General features: G+C 32.9%; 1 protein-coding gene across 1 annotated transcript; it reads left to right on the forward strand.

The window, feature by feature from the left end:
* The first annotated feature begins 15,633 nt into the window (after nucleotides 1-15,633).
* Nucleotides 15,634-18,832, forward strand: LOC126714151 (40S ribosomal protein S3-3-like). The gene is made up of 6 exons (XM_050414163.1): nucleotides 15,634-15,798; nucleotides 15,915-16,062; nucleotides 16,162-16,333; nucleotides 18,060-18,114; nucleotides 18,202-18,333; nucleotides 18,457-18,832. Exons 1-6 carry the CDS (start codon nucleotides 15,769-15,771, stop codon nucleotides 18,622-18,624), a joined length of 705 nt encoding a protein of 234 aa, XP_050270120.1. The 5' UTR covers nucleotides 15,634-15,768; the 3' UTR covers nucleotides 18,625-18,832.
* The last annotated feature ends 733 nt before the right edge of the window (nucleotides 18,833-19,565 follow it).

A 19,565-nucleotide genomic window follows, 5' to 3' on the forward strand; every position in this document is an offset into this window, starting at 1 on the left:
CTTAAATAATGTAACAAATTAATAGTTTTTTGTGATTGGTAAGATGTCACTTTTTAAGGTTTATGTAGTTAAAATTGTAGTAGTATCACTCTTTAGGGAAAAAGAAAAAGAATAGATTTTAAATAGCAGTACATATGTCCTAAAAAAATCATACATAAATAAATAAGCTGAATTAAAAAAAAAAAATTGATTAAAAAAAATGGTTGTTGGCAAACACACACTTAAATGAACAAGTACTAAGTTATAACTCATGCTTATGCCTTGAAATATTCAATAATGGTGATTATGAGGTATTCTTATGCAGTCAAGTGAGATGGACACCTCGACTTTCATGCTATTTATTATGAATGAGTTATTTGACACTAAAACTAAGAAAATTATATTAAATATGTGGTGCAAAACTAGACACAACTAAAAACTAATTCTGATTATGCTTCACTTTGTAATTAAATACTATATATGACGACATAAATCTAATAACTTAATATAGGTTTTAATAATTGGTAATTTTGAAAGTGGTGTCACCTTTCGGATTTTGTCATGGAAGAAGAGTTTGACCCATCATTACCTATCCTCAAGGTCCTTGTTGGATCGTGACCACACCAAAATTTTGAAGTCTTAACGCTCTGCTATAGGTAGAATTAGTGAAACAGTTGGATGGACTAGTTGTAAATTAATGAAGCCCGCTTGGGTTGTTGAGTGATTACCATCACCATTATATCGTTATTTCTTTTTTCTTAAGTAAAATAAGTGTGTGTTAGTCAAATGATAAATATCTTCTCTTTCTCTCTCTATCTCTTTAATTTTTTTTTTAAAATTAACTTGAAAAATGAGAGAAAGATTCATCAAGTTCATTCTAAAAATAATAATTTAATACCTAAACTATTTTAGGCATTAAGCCCATTCTTGGTAATATGAAACAATGCTTAAGGAAGCAAAAGACAAAAATCATATATAAGACCATATTTTCACAATATTTTTTGTTGGTTATTGTTATTGTTAGTAAAACAATATCAATATTGTTATTAACAGTCAAACTATATTAATATTGTTATTGTTGAGCATTCACATCAATCTCACTAATGTTTATCCCATATTGATTGTAGGGGTGGCAATTTGTATTTACGGGTCGGGTTCGTGTCGAGTCAAGCCATGAGTATTTAGCTAAATGGATTAACCTGAACCTGACTTGTTTAGTAAACGTTTTAGGAATCCTCAACCTGAACACAACTCGTTTATTAAACAGGCCGACCCGACCCGACATGTTTAACTTGTTTAATTGACAAGTCATGTAAAAGTCAAAACAAATAACTGGTTTAATAATCTATTTGATTAATAGGTCATACCTAACCTATATAATTTTTATCAATTTCCATATATCTAAAATTAAAATACAATTACAACCATAAATATAGTAATAAACATATAAAAACAACCATAAATTTTGCAATAATATCAACAACAAAAAAAACTAATAACTTAGTAAGCTAAATAGGTTAGACGGGTTCGCATGTTAAACACGAATCCAACCTATTTATTAAACGGGTTAGCCGTGTCAATCCGAATACGACCCAAACCCATTTAGCCTTAACTCATGACCTGTTTATAAACGAGTTAGTCATGTCAGGTTCGCGAGTCGTGTCATATTTTGCCACCCCTAATTGGTTGTGTGTCTAGTGTCCGCTGTTTATAACCTCAGCTTATAATTATAAAGGTTAGGCATTTTTGTAGTTGTACTTTGATTATGTAATGTATTATAAATACGGCTTAAAACACTAGTATTACCTTTTTCATGTGTCTTCTAATAAGTATTATTGTTTCGCTACATGTAGTGAGCCTCTATCCTCACTACATTAAATTTCAATATTGATAACGTATTGAGGTTGAGGTGTGTGTATGAAAATAATAAATAGTTAAACTAATGTGAATGCTCTAAGAGGAAACTAATGTGAATGCTCTAATCTTCTCAAAAAAAAAAAAAAAATTATTGTTATTGTAACATGCAACTTCTATTATTTGCATACGTGAAATAGAAGTTTTTATTGACCTTAGCAATCACTTAATTACACCTAAACGGCTAAACCTAACATAAAAAATATATTAGTAATTAGGGATGGACCTAAGTGGGGGCCCAAGGGGGCCAAGCCCCCCAAGGTCCTTTTTTTTTAGTTATTATGCGTCTGTTTGTTGTCGTTGTTTAAACAACAGTTTTCAGTGTTTAAACAATATTACACGTATTTTCACACATTCTTTCACCTACACGTATTTCCAAAAAATACAAACAATGTTACTAGAAATCTCTTACTAAACGAGCCCTAATATATTTAATTTTTTGTAGTTAGGCCCCTTCCAAAACTTTAGACCCCCTTCTTCTCAATAAGCCTAACTAACCTCACCCAAATAGCAACTATCCAACCCCAAAACTTAACAAAAACAATAAAAATATTCACAATGGTGATTGTATTTTAGCAAAAAAACTGCTATTTTACCACTAAAGAACCAAAATATCATGTGTTATTGGAAAAGCTAAAACTGAATTATTTTTGGATACCATTTGATTGTAACAAGTTGTTAATAATAAAATACAATATTTTATTAAGATTATATCTCTTCCTTCAATTAAAAAACTCAAATTCTCTCTTTTCCTTTATTATTTTAACGAGTTCTTTATATTATTTTAAATGAAGTAATAAAAAAAAATATAACATTTGATATTGAGTGTATTATAAAGTGAGGTGATAAAATAGATAAAGTAATTTTTTATTTAAAAACTAAAATTTTAGCACCACTAGTACTCTAAATGCTCTAACCTCAACCAAAAAATGAAAATCCTAACCAGTATAGTATTTTAAAAAAAAAACATTATTTTGTTTTTGTTTTTATCTTTGTTGGTAAATGTACATTTTAATGTATTTAGAAACAATGATTTTATATATTTATAATTTTTTAATACTATATAGATGCTTATTTGAATTTTTTTTTTTTTTTTTTTAACTCCAAACTCCGCTAGTTTAAAATCTTCACTCCGCCCTTCTTGGTAAATGCACCCTCTATGCTTCAAAATTTACAGTCAAAAAGCTGTAGAGTTATATGATAGTACATATTAACATAAGAAACATCAAATTATTTTGTAAAATTCTCTTGTAACGAAACCCGTTTGGTAATGTTGTTCTAGTAATGTTAGAGCATTTGCAGCAGTGTAGCTATATTGCTATATTTTAGCTACACTACTACTAAAATGATGCTTCAACAGCGGAGCTAAATCTAAAAATTTTAGCTCCACTGCTATAGTGAACATCTAAAAATAGATGTGCACTGTTCATGCGAAGCAAAAAAAAAAATGTTATTTTAATCATCCAGGCATTAAAATAATGACACACACTCTCTCTCATTCACTCTCTCTCTCTCTCTCTCATTCATCTCTGAACATCACTCTCTCTCTCTCAATCCGGTCTCTCCAACTCGCTGCGATTCCACTCGACGAAAATATCGGCAATTCCACTCGCCGTATTCCACTCGTCGTATTCCAACTCGCCGCGATTCCACTCGCCGTATTCAATTCCGTTGTGTACCAACGAAGGACCGTATCGGGCATCAACGAAGGACTGTATCGGGCACCTTCTTCGTCGCCCAATACGCCCATGCCGAGATACAGCAAGCCTTGCGACGAGGCCTGTTCGATACGACGCTCGGTGTTTAGGTACCATTCGTTGCCACCGTTGATGATGGAGTCGCCTGGCTCCATGAAAGAGGAGACGGTGGCGATGGTTTAATCGACCGGGGAGTCGGCCTTGACGAGGATGATGATGGATCTGGGGAGCCGGTCTCCGATTTGTGCTAGGTTTGTCTCTGGTTAGTGATTTTGTTTGGTCTGGATTGAGGATTTGGGTGTTTTTTTTTTTTTTTTTTTTTTTTTTTTTTTTTTTTTTTTTTTTTTTTTTTTCTGCTATGAACTGGTGGTGGTGGTGGATGTTTGTGCTATGTGGTGGTGGTGGAGGATGTTTGTGCTGTGTGGTTGTGGTGATATATTATTTTATTGTAGTAGAAATATTATTTTATTGTGATGAATATATTATTTTATTGTGTTGAAAGTTAAAATAAATCCACTGCTACAGCATGTGTGTAAGTAAAATAAATAAAGTAACTTTTGGTGGAGCTAAATTGCTAAAAATTTAGTTCTACTGCTGTGGATGCTCTTATTTGTATTTTTTGAAAATATGTGTGAGTGAAAAAATATGTAAAAATACGTGTAATGTTTAAAAACTGAAAATATGTATTTAAACGCATGTCTCTAATATATCAAATATTTCTCATTTCGAGGCATACTTCCATTCTGTTCTCGTGCTAACAGGACATTAGCAAAACATGCCATGTGTTTTTTGTTTTACACCTTGTTTTGGAATAAGTGCTTAATTGGGTCTTGTTTCACATTCCTCTGACTGTGTACATGAAACAAAAATTTCAATTCAGGTGATATTTATGATTAGTATATAATAAAAGAGTTGCGCTGGTATTATATAATTAGGTACAATTTTGTACCACAATTTGTCAGGTTGTAATTGGTAAATTAGTGTCAATGGGTTATGTGGGGACACACTTTTACCAATCACAACTCGTCATGCAGCGAATTGTGGCACAAAACTGTGCCCAATTATGTGGTACTAACATAATTCATAATAAAAACATTATTAGTAATTAAACTATATAAAATAATATTAATTGCACTGCTCGGAATTTAAGGTCAAAAAAAAAAAAAAAAAAAAAGGTCATTCGCATCCATGTATATACAATGGAAAAAATGTATAGAATTTACACAGTTTTACCCAAAAAGACTAAGATCAGTATGTATATAATTATGTAAATTTATAAATTTGCTATAGAAATCGAGTAAATTTATACTAACACTATTTATTTTGTATTTAGTTATTTATTCTCTTTTTACGTATTTCAAGAAAGAATAAAAAGAGTAGATAATGATTTTTGTATGTAAAGAAAAAAAAATTTTAAAAATCAAGAAAATTTATTATTTTAATAAAATTTAATGTAAAATAGATAATTTCACCTAGAATGTTTTGAAAAGCGAAAAGAAAAAAAAGAAAAAAAAAAAAAAAAAAGTAGAATCTTATAGATAAAAGTTTTTGCAAACTTACCCGAATGCTATAACAAGTCAACAAATAGTGAAAAAGAGCATGTTGAACTTGGAGTGATACTATTGCCTTATTGCAACTGTGGCTAGCACTAGCTAGTCTTGTTCTGTAGTCACCACACCATAGGCATAGCAAGTAGAAACTACTGTAGTCTCATGATGTTCTCTTTATTACGTCTGATTCTGTAGTCCATCGTTCAGGGATAGTGTACTTGTCCCTGTTGATACAAAGCCAGAGGGATTGTTCACAAGACCTTCAGTCTGGACCATTATCTGGCTTCATACATAGAACTGCAAAATGGTATTGATATGGACTAAAAGGGGGCCAGTCTAAGTTCAGACTTCAGACCAACCAAAAGAAGAAAAACAAAAATATCTATCTGACTACTATTGCCCTTGGGAGATGCAAATGCAATCAATAGAAGACAATAAGCCATAAGTGCATATCATGAATGATCACAAATTCACAATCTTCCTACGTTTCCTGGGTTTGGGCAACAGGCAAAGCGCTTTAATGCTGGCTTTGATCAGTTGGATCAACAACGTCATGGCTTAAATACCAATTACTTGAATACCTCAGATCATGAAAGATCTTTGATCTGAATAATCTTTTTCTCTCAAACAAAAAAAAGTACTTAAATCACCTGGCAATGTTAGAGACACATTTTGTAACTTGCTAAAGTTGCAGATTGTGATGGAAGTAATACATCAATTTCACGGCTTATTAGTAAATTATCTTTTGTTGTTGTTGTGTAAGAGATCTAGATTCGAATCTAGCAATATACCAAGAACTTATTGGTGTCTTCGCCAGGGCCGGCTCAACCATATAAGCAATTGATGCAATAGGCCCCCAAATAAAAAAAGGCCCCCATTTGTAAAAAAAAAAAAATTATATATATAATATTTATCTATATATTTTAATTACAAAAAAAAATATAGGAACTTTTATTGGTCAATAAAATGCATTAAAAAAGCCATATTGTATCCTAAAATGTAGAATACTGCACAATAATAATGCACACAACTTGATAGAACAAGACTGTACAATACACATAGTATTGTCTTGTCCACAAGTCCCAACACATCACAAGGTCTAAATTAAGCTGGCCCAAACACGGCCCCACACTAATTAATAAGTTATCACATTTTTTTTTAATGTAAACTCTTACTTTATCAATTATTATAAATTATTACACCAATTAATAATTTGATGTATATTATATCAACTCATTTGTATTATAGTGATACTAATTTATTAAACCATGTAATAAATTAATTTTTATTTGTACAAATTTAGACTTTAAAGTTTTTTTTTTTTTTTTTTTTAAATCCACTTACAATTTTCGCCTAAGGCCCCCAAAATCGTTGAGTCGGCCTTGGTCTTCGCCTAAAGTAGACATCACGAGTATCAATCAAACCCCATTGCATCTTTCTTTTTTTTTAATAAAAAAATTTAATTTAAATTGGGTTTATAATTGACATTATTTTTATTATGCATCATTTATGGATCTTGTCAACAACAAAATTGTGGAAATTTTTGTATTACTAGATTTATAATTTTTGTGAAAATTATATTGCACGTCCAATTAAGGTTAACCCTAACCTCTATATATACCAACTTAGGATTCATTGTAAAGACAACCAAGAATAATAAGGATGTAGCTACTTAGCCAAGAGCCTTACAGTTAAATTTGTTGGCACTTCTTAATGTTTCAAACGAATTCATTTAGGGTTTAAATCGACCCTCCCCCAAGGCCCCAACTATTGAATTATAGAAAAAAAAGTTGTAGCTACTTATACTTTCTCTTTTAGATCATGTAAGCCGTCATACTAAACCACATAACCCTTTATTATTATTATTATTTTCTCAAAAGATTCTCCTTTCCCTTTAATTCCAACTCTAGATTTGTCCAAAATGTCAAAAGTACAAAGGTTATTTAGAACATATTACCAAAGAATGAATATAAATTGACATTTTCTTCTATTTTTTCTTTTTTAAAAATGGCTAAAATGCATATTCCACTTTTTAAAATTTGATGAATCATCATTTTTGTCATTTTAGTTCTTAAGGTTCATGTTTGTTGTCAACGTTGGTCCTTTCATCCATAAAATTGGTTAACTATTATTAAAAAGAAATATTTTTTATACTAAAAAAATTACTAAATTTTCATTTTATTTTTGGCGAAAATACAATTTACTCCCTTTAAGTTTTGGTGAATTGTCATTGAAAATATTTTTAATACTAAAATGAAATTTTATTAATTTTTTTAGTATTAACTGGATTTTTTTCACCTAAAATAGTCTCCAATTTAAGGTGTTTGGTACAACTGGAAATGTTGGTCAATCTGGAGCATTTTGGAGTAAAATTATATGCGCCTCTATTTTCATGCAAAATATTTTGTCTTATACAAAACTCATCAACCACAACCTCCACACACACACACATTTTTTTTGTCTTTCTCTCTCAATCTTGAATCCTTGATCCATGAGACTCCATCTTTGTGTTGCCGATCCCACATTTTCTCTTAACTTTTCTTTTCCATTAATATTTTTCTATTATTTTGGAATTTGTTTATTATACTTATACATATGTTTGGAAGTTGAGAATACGCGTGAAAGACAGAAAGTAGTTGAAAAAAATCATTTTTTGAGCATTTTTAAGAATATTACAAAACACTTGAAAATATTTTCTATTTCAAATAATATTTTCAAGTGAAAAATAAATGAAGGCTTAAGAAGATTTTTTTTTTTTTTAATAGTTAACATATTTTATAGACAAAATGGCAAACGTTGATAACAAACATAAACTTTAAGAACTAAAATAACAAAGTAAAATCTAAGAGACGAAAATGATAAATCACCAAACTTAAATGGTGTAATTTTTATTTAGCCAAAAGATAACATCAATGAAATTCAAACAACAAAAGCATATAACTCTTATGTCCTTTGGCATACATTCTCATTCCTTCGTTCTCCATAACTCTTATGTCCTTTGGCATACATTCTCATTCCTTCATTCTCCATAACTCTTATGTCCTTTGTAATATTAACAAAATCAATTTTCACAAATCTATCTTTCTTGCTTGAATCATTGCCTCCCCCACATCAACTTAATTTTTCCTTTACCATCAGTATTGCAAGACCTTTTGTTTGAAAAAGTTTTTGGCGATAGAGAGAATAAATTCTATATCGCAATAACAAGGTACAAGATATCAAACATTATCAACAAAAATTATAATACAAAAAAAAAAAAGGCTCTTTTTTTTAATCGAAAAAATAAAAGAAAAAAAAGGGTGCAAAATTAAAGAGTGCTTTGGAACAGTTTTGAAATCTGTTTGGGGCCAATTTTGTACACCCAGATAAGTCCAGTTAAATAAGCATTCCACAAGGCCCGAAAATCATTGGAGACCCAATCTCTGACACTTGATTAAACGAGCTTTGAAGGGCTACTAGCCCAACCCACAGCCGCACAAGCACAAACTAGGGAATTGAATGATTATGAAGGTACACTTTTTTTTTTTTTTTTTCCTCTCAAAATTGAGAAGAATGGGAGAGAATAGAATAAAATGAAATTTTAATCGAAATGGAATAATAAGAGAGGAGTATTTTTTAAAAAAAATGGGAATTAATTCTAAGCCACCACTTATTATTTCTCATTATTTTTCTACTTCTTAATTTTTGTATCAGAATCTTGTTGTTTTACCCTAAATGGGCTATAATTCTAAGCCATCATCATAATCAATTTGTTTTTGTTTTTTACACTTTTTATCCTTTTGCTTTTTTATTTTGAGTTATTATTAATATTAATAATTATATGAAAATAACAGTAAAAATATTATAACAAATGAAAATTTCTTTTTTAATACAAGGAGTAGTATCACATACAAAATTATTAATTCCCATTTCTTCACATGGTTCTCTTAAAAAGGGTTTGTGGGGCCCAACAATATATGGGCCAGGCCCATTTGTTCATGGAAGCTTTAAGGCCCAATCCGAAGAAGATGGTAGTCCAAGCTCATTAGTGTAAAGCACACATGGGCCCAGGGAGGCCGCCGAGGACGGTGCAGCCCTCGGCTTGGTCCAAAGCTCCACCAAGAAAAAGGGGCAAAAGTGGCATAGGGACAATCTTAAAAGAAAATCTGAAATATCTAGGACAGGCTGCCCTTACTGCTTTTCCCCGACTGAACTTGGCACCTAACAGAGCTATGCTCTTTAGCTTTATCAACTACTCCCAACGACTTAGGTTTGGGACAGATGGGACAAGTATCAGTCTTGGAAAGGTCGACCCTACACGTGGACGAAGGAAATTGAACGCATGCTAGTATAAAAGAAAAATATGTAACCTAAAGAAGGGGCTCCAGTCCCATGGGGAAAAAGAGGAGGGGTTCCAGAGGTGAAGACACCCGAACCATGTATGAGCTCCTTAACAAAACCTCCGCCGGGTAAACACGACTTAGCCTTTCGATCCCACTCTCTACAAATGATATTGTATGGGCCCATTTATGTGCGAACCCAACTCTACTGCGGTTTGACGCAAAACATGTCCCTACAGGGTTGTTTAAGTTTCACTCCTTTACTATTAAAAAAAAATCTAAACAATATGGCTTCAATTATATTCTATTATGTTCTATTTCTTAAACTCATTCTATTTCATTTCATTCCATTCAATTATATTCTTTTATAGTTTACACATTCCATTTCTTTATGAACTTCCAAATAAAGCCTAAATTTTGACAATATCGTCGATCCAAATAGACTCACTTTCTTTACATGAGGATTTTCATGACACCCTTAAGATGCTATTAGAGTCCCCCCCCCCCCCCCCCCCCCAAAAACAAAATAACCCCCACCCAAAAAAATAACCCTCTTAAATTTTAAAATATATATTTTTAATGGAACTCTAATTTTAACTTAATTCACCTATCCTTATCTTTCATTAACACTTGGATTTCAAAAGTTTTGTGCCTAGAGCTAAGAGTCTTATAAGTCAACTAACACCTTCTAATGTTTCTAATGGAGACATTGAAGGTTCAAATCTTCTCGCTCTTAGAAATTATTGTATTAGAAAAAAAATAATAATAATTGTGCGCAACATTCAATTGATGCAAGAATCAAGTCTTCACCTTGTTTGGCAGCCCATCATTTTTTTTTTCTCCATCCTCACACTAAAACCTTTATTTTCCTACCACACCAGTCATAATAAAAGCAATTTTTTTATAGTTAGTTTGTTTCTTTCTCTTCTCACCCTTTGTTGGCATGTTGTTTGGACGCAATTAATTACACACTGATAGTTGTCATCACCTCCAATGCTGATGTGAGTAGTAAACTTGATCCTCTCAACTAAACCCAAATCCAAAAAATGAGCTAGTCTACACCAAACAAGTGGCAAGGTGGTAAAAGGGACATAACACCCTGCAAACATTTTGCTTTTGTCAAATTATAAATAAGAACAAATTCTCACTTTCTTTTCTCTATTATCTTTGTAGATATCCAAATTTTCACACATTTTGGGCCAGCAAGTAAGGCCTTAAGGCTTAATGAATCAAAGCCTATTGGTTTGAGAAAAAAAAGAAAAGAGAGTTAGCACCTAGGCACGAGAATGGCCCAAATATATTAAAGAAAATAGAAAAAGCCCACAAAAGGTCTTCTATAGAATAACATTGGGTATGAGAGTAAGTGGGCCTATAAGTGACCCAAGACCCTTGCATTAGGGAATAATATGAAGCAGGCCTAAAAAGACCTAACCCCTTTGTATAAAGGAGTTGGAAGAAATTCGAGGAACATAAAACCTCCACCGGGCATTCCAATGAAAAGATGGGAGAATAGAAGAACACGGTAGAACGGAAGAAAACACGATAGAACGGAGGAAAACATGCCTTGAAAGGAGGAGAATCCCCAAGTTCAAACACTACAGAACGGGAAATTCCTAGGTTTCATGCTGTAGAATGAGATCCAATGAGATAAGAAAGGAGATATCAAACGCTGCAGAACATGAAAGAAATGGTCCAAGGAAGCAATTATGGATTTTAAGGCATTGAGCAGTGTGAAGGAAAGGATGGGTCCTTCTCCTTTGCATCCCAAACTTGGAAAGAGAGGAGGACTTACCGCTGATTGAAGCTCGAGAGTTATGGCTTGGTGAAGGGAGAGAGTCTTTGGTTTTTGGAATTCCGTCATGGTCCTTTCGGAAAAAAAAAAAAAAAAAAAAAAAACTTGTTGGGAAGTGTTTTGACCGAATGGATGGAGAACATGGTGGACCATAAGGTGCATGCTTAGAAAATCTTAAGATTGAACCTTGGTTAAATAGGATAATCCTCGTTAGAAAAGAAGGGTTGCTGGGATTTGAGAGTTAGCGTTAAGATTAGTGTATTTACCAAATAGAGAAAGAAATCAAAACCTCTTTTGTAATACGAATTGCCAACGATGGAGGAAGAGAGTCAACTGGAAAAGGGGTGGGAAAGTCCCAAAATTTGTGTATAAATAAGAATAGAACAAGAGAAGAGAACAACAACAACTACAACAGAGAAAGTCATAGGTACTAGTAGAGAAAAATAGCAGCACGTAGTTTAGAAATTGTAGAGAAACCCCTTAGTAAAATATGTTTGCATGCACCACTAAAGTACTCCCTCTCTCCCAAAAAAGACACTCCTCTTCGAGCTTCATGGCCAATTTGACTTAAGTTCCAAACTTCACAGCTTTGAGCTAATCTTTAGCAACAAGGTTGTGGGAGTTGGAGCTAAGACCTTTTTGGCCTATTTTATTCTGCGCAACGCATTATATTTGTATTTGTGCTATTTCATTTTACAATATATATATATATATATATATATATATTTATTTATTTATTTACTTATTTATTTTTATTTGAGAAACACACACATATATATTTTTAGGCAAAAATGCAAAGTTGACCCTCTAACTTTCAGTCCTTTTCATTTCAGTCCTCTAACTTTCAGTTTTGTCATTTCAGTCCTCTAACTTTTAATTGTTGTCAATTTGGCACTCCGTTAAACTCCAGTTATGTCCTGCCATTAATTGAACCAAAACTACATCGTTTTGGCTCTTTTTATATATATATATATATATATAATAAATTTCGGAATTTAAAGAAAATTAAAAAAAAAAACTGATATTAGAAAAAAAAAAAAAAAAAAAAAAAAAAAAACCAAGCCACGCCTAAATCACCCACTGGTAAATTTCCTACACACTTCTCAAACTCAAACCAAATCCTCCACATTGTAAACCCAATACACAACAACAACAAAACTCCTACTACCACTTTCAGGAAACTAGCTACTCATCAATCTCTCACAAAAAAGTTTGAGTTTTCTTTCCACCACTTCATGCCAAGATTCAATCTTTCAACATCCCATCTCTTCCAATGTCCAAGAACACTCCTAAAACTGAAGAAGACAATGGATCTAACCTTGACCTAAGATTTAATCTTTCAACATCCCATCTTTAGCAAATCCCATGAAACTGCCACACCCACAAAAGTACTCCGTCTGCCCTCTATTCAACACTCTCCTCCTCATAGTCTTCACCACCACCGTCAGCTTCTGCGCCGTGCTCTGCCGCGCCGACGTCAACCTCAGCCTTAGCGCGTGGTCCCCGCAAAAGAAAACCCATGTCCTTAACTTCAACTCCATCGAGGTTTTATTGGTATTGGTTGCAGTTTCGAATTGGATTTTCATCACATCAATGTTTTCTTCATATATATATATATATATTTTTAATTTTCTTTAAATTCCGAAATTTATTAAAAAAAAAAAAAGCCAAAACGACATAGTTTTGGCTCAATTAATGGCAGAATATAACTAAAGTTTAACGGAATACCAAATTGACAACAATTGAAAGTTAGAGGATTGAAATGACAAAACTGAAAGTTAGAGAACTGAAATGAAAAAAACTGAAAGTTAGAAGGTCAATTTTGCATTTTTGCCATATTTTTACAATATATATATATATATATATTTATGAGTATGTATGCTAACATGTTACAAACTAACATTTGTTTGATGAGTACTTTCGACTAAGTGTCTGTTTGTTTGTACTTTCCCAACCCAAAAAGCACTTTTTGAAACCATAAACTTAATATATGCGTTTGGTGATGTCTAAAAAGCAACATTTTAGAAAAAGTTGCGTTTTGAAAATGTGAAGAGAATGCATGTTCTGAAATTGGAGCTGTTCATAGCATTTTCCAAAAGCCAATGCGCGTTCATAAATCCTACCGTTGGACTCTGTGTTTAGTTACCAAATTGCCCTTCACATTTTATTAAAAACCCAAAAGAGATCAACTAAGGAAATCAGCTAAGGAAAAAAAAAATCATTGAAAACCCAAGCTCAATTCAACTAAGGAAATCAGCTAAAGATATCACCAAATTGCCCTTCACATTTTATTGAAAACTCAGGTTCAATTCAATAACAAATTTTCAAATCCAAACACAAAAAAATCTATAACAAATTCCCAAATCAGCTAAGGAAAAAAAAAAAAAAAAATCATTCCCTGACAGTAATAGTTTGAACTTCGTCTTTATGGGCGATTATACGAACTAGAGTAGCGACAATGAAGTCGAAGCCAACGGAAGAGAGATTGTGAGACAAGAGCAGAGGCATGTCATCGTTGAACTCCGTCTCTAAGCTGCAAAAACGGGATTCCTCGTCCCCTGACCTTTCACCTAGCGGCATTTTCTTTGGGTTTCTCAATCATCGTTGAACTCTGTCATCGTTGATCTTTCTCAGTTCTCACTCTCTCCCCTTTGATGAAGTAATAGTTTAAAGGATGTGAAACAGAGTTATAAGTTTGTGTGTTTTGATGGGATGGAGGGAAAAAAAACTTACAAACGAAGTGGTAAGAGAAAAGAGAGAAAGGAAGAAGAAAAATAAAAAAAAAGAAAGAGAGCTCTGCACTAGAATGTTTTGGAGGAAGTGGTAGGGAAAAAGGGGGAAAGAAGGAAAAAAGAGAAGGGTATGTGTGTGGAGGAGAAAAAAAAGAGGGGAAAAAAAGAAGAAGGAAATATAGATGAAAAAAAAAGTAAAGAAATAAGGGAAAATAAAATAAAGAATGAGAAATTAAATTTGAGAAATGCTATCACAATATTTTTACAATACTTTTATAATAAATTTTAAGTGGTAGGTTATTATTAATTAATGTTAGTGAGAAAAAAATAATTTTTTTAAAAACTTTGAAAGTACTTTTTAGAATAATTTTTTAGAAAGTATTTTCACAATACTTTATATACACATTGTCATTTTTGGTAATTTACCACTCAAATCGCCACTTTTATAAGTGATAGCTAAACACTTAATTTTTTCAAAAAACACTTTCTAACAGCTTTTACCAAACACTTAACTTTTTAAAAAAACACTTTTTCATACTGCATTTTTTTAAAACCCCACTTTTTCAAAAAACCCATTTTTGAAAAGCTGAACCAAACTCACCCTAAGCTCATTTCGCAGTAAAGCTTCTTGGACCGGATTTAACGCTTGCGTACATATTGGCAGTGGCAAAATGGAACCCTAAAGCCTATTCCGTGAAGATGTCAGATCTAACTTCTTTCTTAGAAAAAGCCTAAATAAAAGCTGTCTAATAGATGCAAAACACGTGGTTAGGTGTGAAACGTGAAAAATGACCCTCAACAATCTTATAATAAATTTAGGAATAACATACAAATTGTATTCTTTAAGTTAATTAGTTATCATTTTGGTCTTATATGTTTAATTTTTTTTTTTTAGGTCAGATAAGTTCACGTTTGTTATTTTGGTGATAGCAAATAAGAATTTTTGAGATATTTTTAACTTACGACATCTATTCTTGAAGATAACTCTTTATTATTAAACCAAGACACCAATTAGTTTTTGGTGTAGATGGGGATTGAAACCCATATTTCATACTTAACCATTATAAACTTTACTAGTTAAGCTAACTGGAACCCACTAGCAAATAAGAATTTAAAAAACCAAAATAACAAAAATAGAATTTATGGGACCAAATGACAATAGACAAAGGTTTTATTTGTATTTTTGTCATAAATTTATATTGGCCTCTTTGTCAAGGACCTTTTTTTTTGAGCCATTTGTCAAGGACCTTTTGTAACGAAATTCATCACAAAGCATGATGGAAAGCAAGTGTTAAATTGTTAATAACTTGATATGCGTTATGACAAGAGGTCGTTATTACTTATTAGTATTACTTGGCTAAGAATGGGTGCTACATGAGGGAGGATTTTGTTATTTTTGATGTTTCCCCCTCTAATGAATTAGATGGTTTACTTGTATTTGATAGAAATGGTCTGTACAGTTATAGGCATGTAGCCTCTACTTTGGTCTCTGTGGCTTGTTTGTAACTTCTTTTGTTGTTTAATATTATGCCTATTAACCAAAAAAAAAAAAAGTATTACACTCGACAAAACACAACCCTTCACCAAACAGAGCCGTAAAAGAAAAAACAAATCCCATCCGTTGAAGCGAAAACCCTAATTCCATATCCACCGTCAGATTCCCTTGCCCTCCCATACATATAATCCCTCTTCTCCACCTCAGAAAAAACCCTAGGGTTTTCGAATCGACAGAGCACAAGCCACCTCAAGCTCAGACCTCAGATCCCTACTCCTCTTCCTTCGAAAATGGCGACTCAGATGAGCAAGAAGCGAAAGGTCAGATCCTCCTCTTTCCTTAACTCTTCGTTTGTTTCCCGAGAAAACAGAAATGCGAACCTAGCAGAACCAGTCGTTTCTCATTTCAAGCTTTTGTTTATTTGTATTTGTTACAGTTCGTAGCTGACGGAGTTTTCTACGCCGAGCTGAACGAGGTCCTGACTCGTGAGCTCGCTGAGGACGGTTATTCCGGCGTCGAGGTTAGGGTTACGCCGATGCGAACCGAGATCATCATCAGAGCCACACGAACACAGAACGTTCTCGGTTGGTTTCGATTCCGTGATTTGTGATCTCAGTGTGTTGATTTTTCTAGGGTTTGTGATTGGCTAATTTGTATTATTTTGAATTGATTGTTTATTGTAGGTGAGAAGGGAAGGAGGATCAGAGAGCTGACCTCGGTGGTGCAGAAAAGGTTCAAGTTTCCAGAGAACAGCGTGGAGCTTTACGCTGAGAAGGTCAACAACAGAGGTCTTTGCGCTATTGCTCAAGCCGAGTCTCTCCGATACAAGCTTCTCGGAGGTCTCGCTGTTAGGAGGTATATGCTTCAATCATTTATATATTTTGTTTTTGTTTTTGTTTTTGTCTTTGATGTTTTGTATATGAAATGACTTATGAGAATAATGCTTATATGGATTCGCTATGATTTGTTAGTTGTGTTGAATTGAGGATATCAATATAGTGGTGTATAGGATTGTAATGTGGATATTAGGTTGTAAATCTGGATTTTCAAAAGTAATATTGTTTAGTGTGTTATTGGTTGATTGAATAATTTGCATTGTTGAGCTAGTGAAGCATTGGTAAATGAGCCTCATACATATATATAATCTAATGGAGTTTTTATCAAAAAACTAATCCAATTCAAAATTATTGGATGTTGTAACATTATCGAGAGTTACACTAGGTTTAACTGGATCCTGATCCTGTGTTGTTTTTATTGCACTACCACAAAATTGGTCTTATATTTCTGTATTGATTGTTGAATAGGAATCCTTGTTTGTTCTGGATAGACAAATTGAGAAAGTCTTTGGGGGGGTTTGTGCATTTGAATTGACACGGCCTGGTTTTTGAAAAATCTGGTTTATGTCACTTGGACTTTGGTCCAAGTTTTTATGTCATCTACAAAGCAGATTGGTGTTTCCATACCAATTTTGTGTCGGAAGATGACTATACTAATATTACTCGAGTACCCTTTATGCCATCATCCTCGTGAAGTGCTCTGGTTTTCATGCAGTAACCTTGGGAAGGGCACATTATTGTCAATTCTTCTTTTCTCTCCTTATTTCATAACTTCTCTGGAATTGGGTTTTCATTTGCATTATGAAAACCATATGCCCTTCGGCAGTCTTGTAGTTTTTATTTTCCATTTTTCTGACCTTAGTCATTTTTGTACCATATGGTCAGTCATCTATAAAGCAAATAGGTAATAATTCCATACCCATCTTTGTGTCGGAAGATGACTACAATAAAGTTGTGACTCAGGCAGTTCAAACAATGACAAGAAACTTGCTTAGATTTGTATGCTTGGAATCACTATATATATATTTCCCATTTGTGCAAGTTTATTTTTTCAGTGCCCTAGCTGTATTTTGTTTTGGTCATTTTTTCTGTACTTGGCCATTCTTGTACCATATGGTCAGTCATCTATAAAGCAAATAGGTAATAATTCTATACCATCTTTGTGTCGGAAGATGACTACATTAAAGTTGCAACTCTGGCTGTTCAAACAATGACAAGAAACTTGCTTAGATTTGTATGCTTGGAATTGCTACATTATTTCCTATTTGTCCAAGTTTATTTCTTCAGTGCCCTTGCTGTATTTTTTTTGGTCAATGCACCCCTCCTTCCCAAAGAAAAAAGGATCTCTCTTTCTTTTAACACCCGAATTCGATCTATGGTATGGTTACAAGGAGCTTCTAGAAGAAATCAATACCATTGACTTGTTGGTTACTGTTTTATTTTCTCCATCACAGGATTTAAAATTATGAAACTAGTGGTGGTTATAAATAAGGTAAAATGGTGGTCCATCCCAAGATTTTGAACATAGAAATAGCTTCTGTGCTTTAGTTAACGCTTCTCTGATGTTGTGAATTGCATGTGAGATCATGCTTGTGATTTTTGGTTCAAGTACAAACTCAATTAAGAATAGTGTACCTTTTGAATTATAGGTTTAGTTTTTTTCTATTCTACTTCATCTATTGACTTCATTTGTGTTATTTATACTTTAAAGCTGCACTAACTTGATACATGTAATTCTCATTTAGGGCTTGCTATGGTGTACTGAGATTTGTCATGGAAAGTGGGGCAAAGGGATGTGAGGTTTGTAGGCAGCTTCAAACTCTTATCGTTCTGGCTTTTATTGATCTGTTTGGAATTGGATTTAATGTTAATTGGTACGTTTAACAGGTGATTGTTAGTGGAAAGCTTAGGGCACAACGTGCAAAGGCCATGAAGTTCAAGGATGGATATATGATTTCTTCTGGTCAGCCAGTCAATGAATATATTGACTCTGCTGTTAGACATGTTCTTCTGAGACAGGTTAGATTGACTTTTCAGTCTGAGTTGCTTTTATTAGATCGTTCTCATTGGCCAAATGTTCCAAATAAACTAGCATAACTTTTTATGAGTCTGATTTTTATCAAATATCTATTTGGCATACAGGGTGTTCTAGGTATCAAGGTCAAGATAATGCTTGATTGGGATCCACATGGCAAGATGGGCCCCAAAACTCCCTTACCTGATCTGGTCACAATCCACACTCCAAAGGAGGAGGATCATTACCGGTCGCCTGCAGTGGCGACTGATATTGAGGTCCTTCCTGTGGCGTAAAGCTTCATGGTTATTACTCTAATGAACTAGTAATCCGCGCTGTACTTTTGAGTATCTGAGTTTTGTAGTTGTTGCTTATTATTGCCAATATTGGGTACAAGGACTTTTAATGCGTTCTACTTTTATTTTTTGGAAGATTTCGAATTTTGAATTATAGTTAATCATTAATTTCGTTTCTTATTTATCAAAAAATTCCTGTTTTGATTCTCGTGTGGTGGAGTGTTCCAGCAAAATAATACACAATTGTGGAGTTGTGAGCCATTCTTGACTCCAGTTTTCTTTTATTTTTTATTTATGTGAATTGTCAACAGTAAACTTACCATTAAAGGCTTACTTTGAGTCAAAATCAGGTAGACCGTTTTGTCCTTTATAAAATTCCTAATGGCCATTAGTCTTCAGTTAGTCGATTGAATAGACCGTTTAGTTGATTGCTTTCCTTTAGCAAGATTCTAAGAGTGATTACAGTGATTGAATACGGGTAACTAAAATGAGAAACTCCCAAAATCCACTCATATTAGCCTTAACCTACTTTTCTCTAAAGATAGGTTTTAGTTACAGCTGCATTTTTAGTGGGATATTTTACCATCATAAATTATACTATATATTATTTTTTGCAAAGTGTAATTGATGGTATAATTTAAAGTGATAAAGTGTAATTGATGGTATAATTTAGAGTGATAAAGTGTAATTTTTTTAATTTGGTTTTGAGAGTACTATTCATTCTTTAAACGTTGTTTATTGACTGTAAATGATTTTTTTTAAAAATATTTGTTTATTGTTTTTGTCTTGGTGATTGTGTTAAAGAAAAGTTGAATTTTTTGAGAAAGCAATAACAAAAAATGAAGTTAGAAATAATATTTGAATAAAATAGAGCTTATAATAAGGAATTAGAGTGGATGAAAAGAAAAAATGGTTAGCTAAAACTAAAAAATATATGTTTT

The sequence above is a fragment of the Quercus robur genome, chromosome 2 (genome assembly GCF_932294415.1).
Source record: "Quercus robur chromosome 2, dhQueRobu3.1, whole genome shotgun sequence".
Classification (NCBI taxonomy): Eukaryota; Viridiplantae; Streptophyta; class Magnoliopsida; order Fagales; family Fagaceae; genus Quercus; species Quercus robur.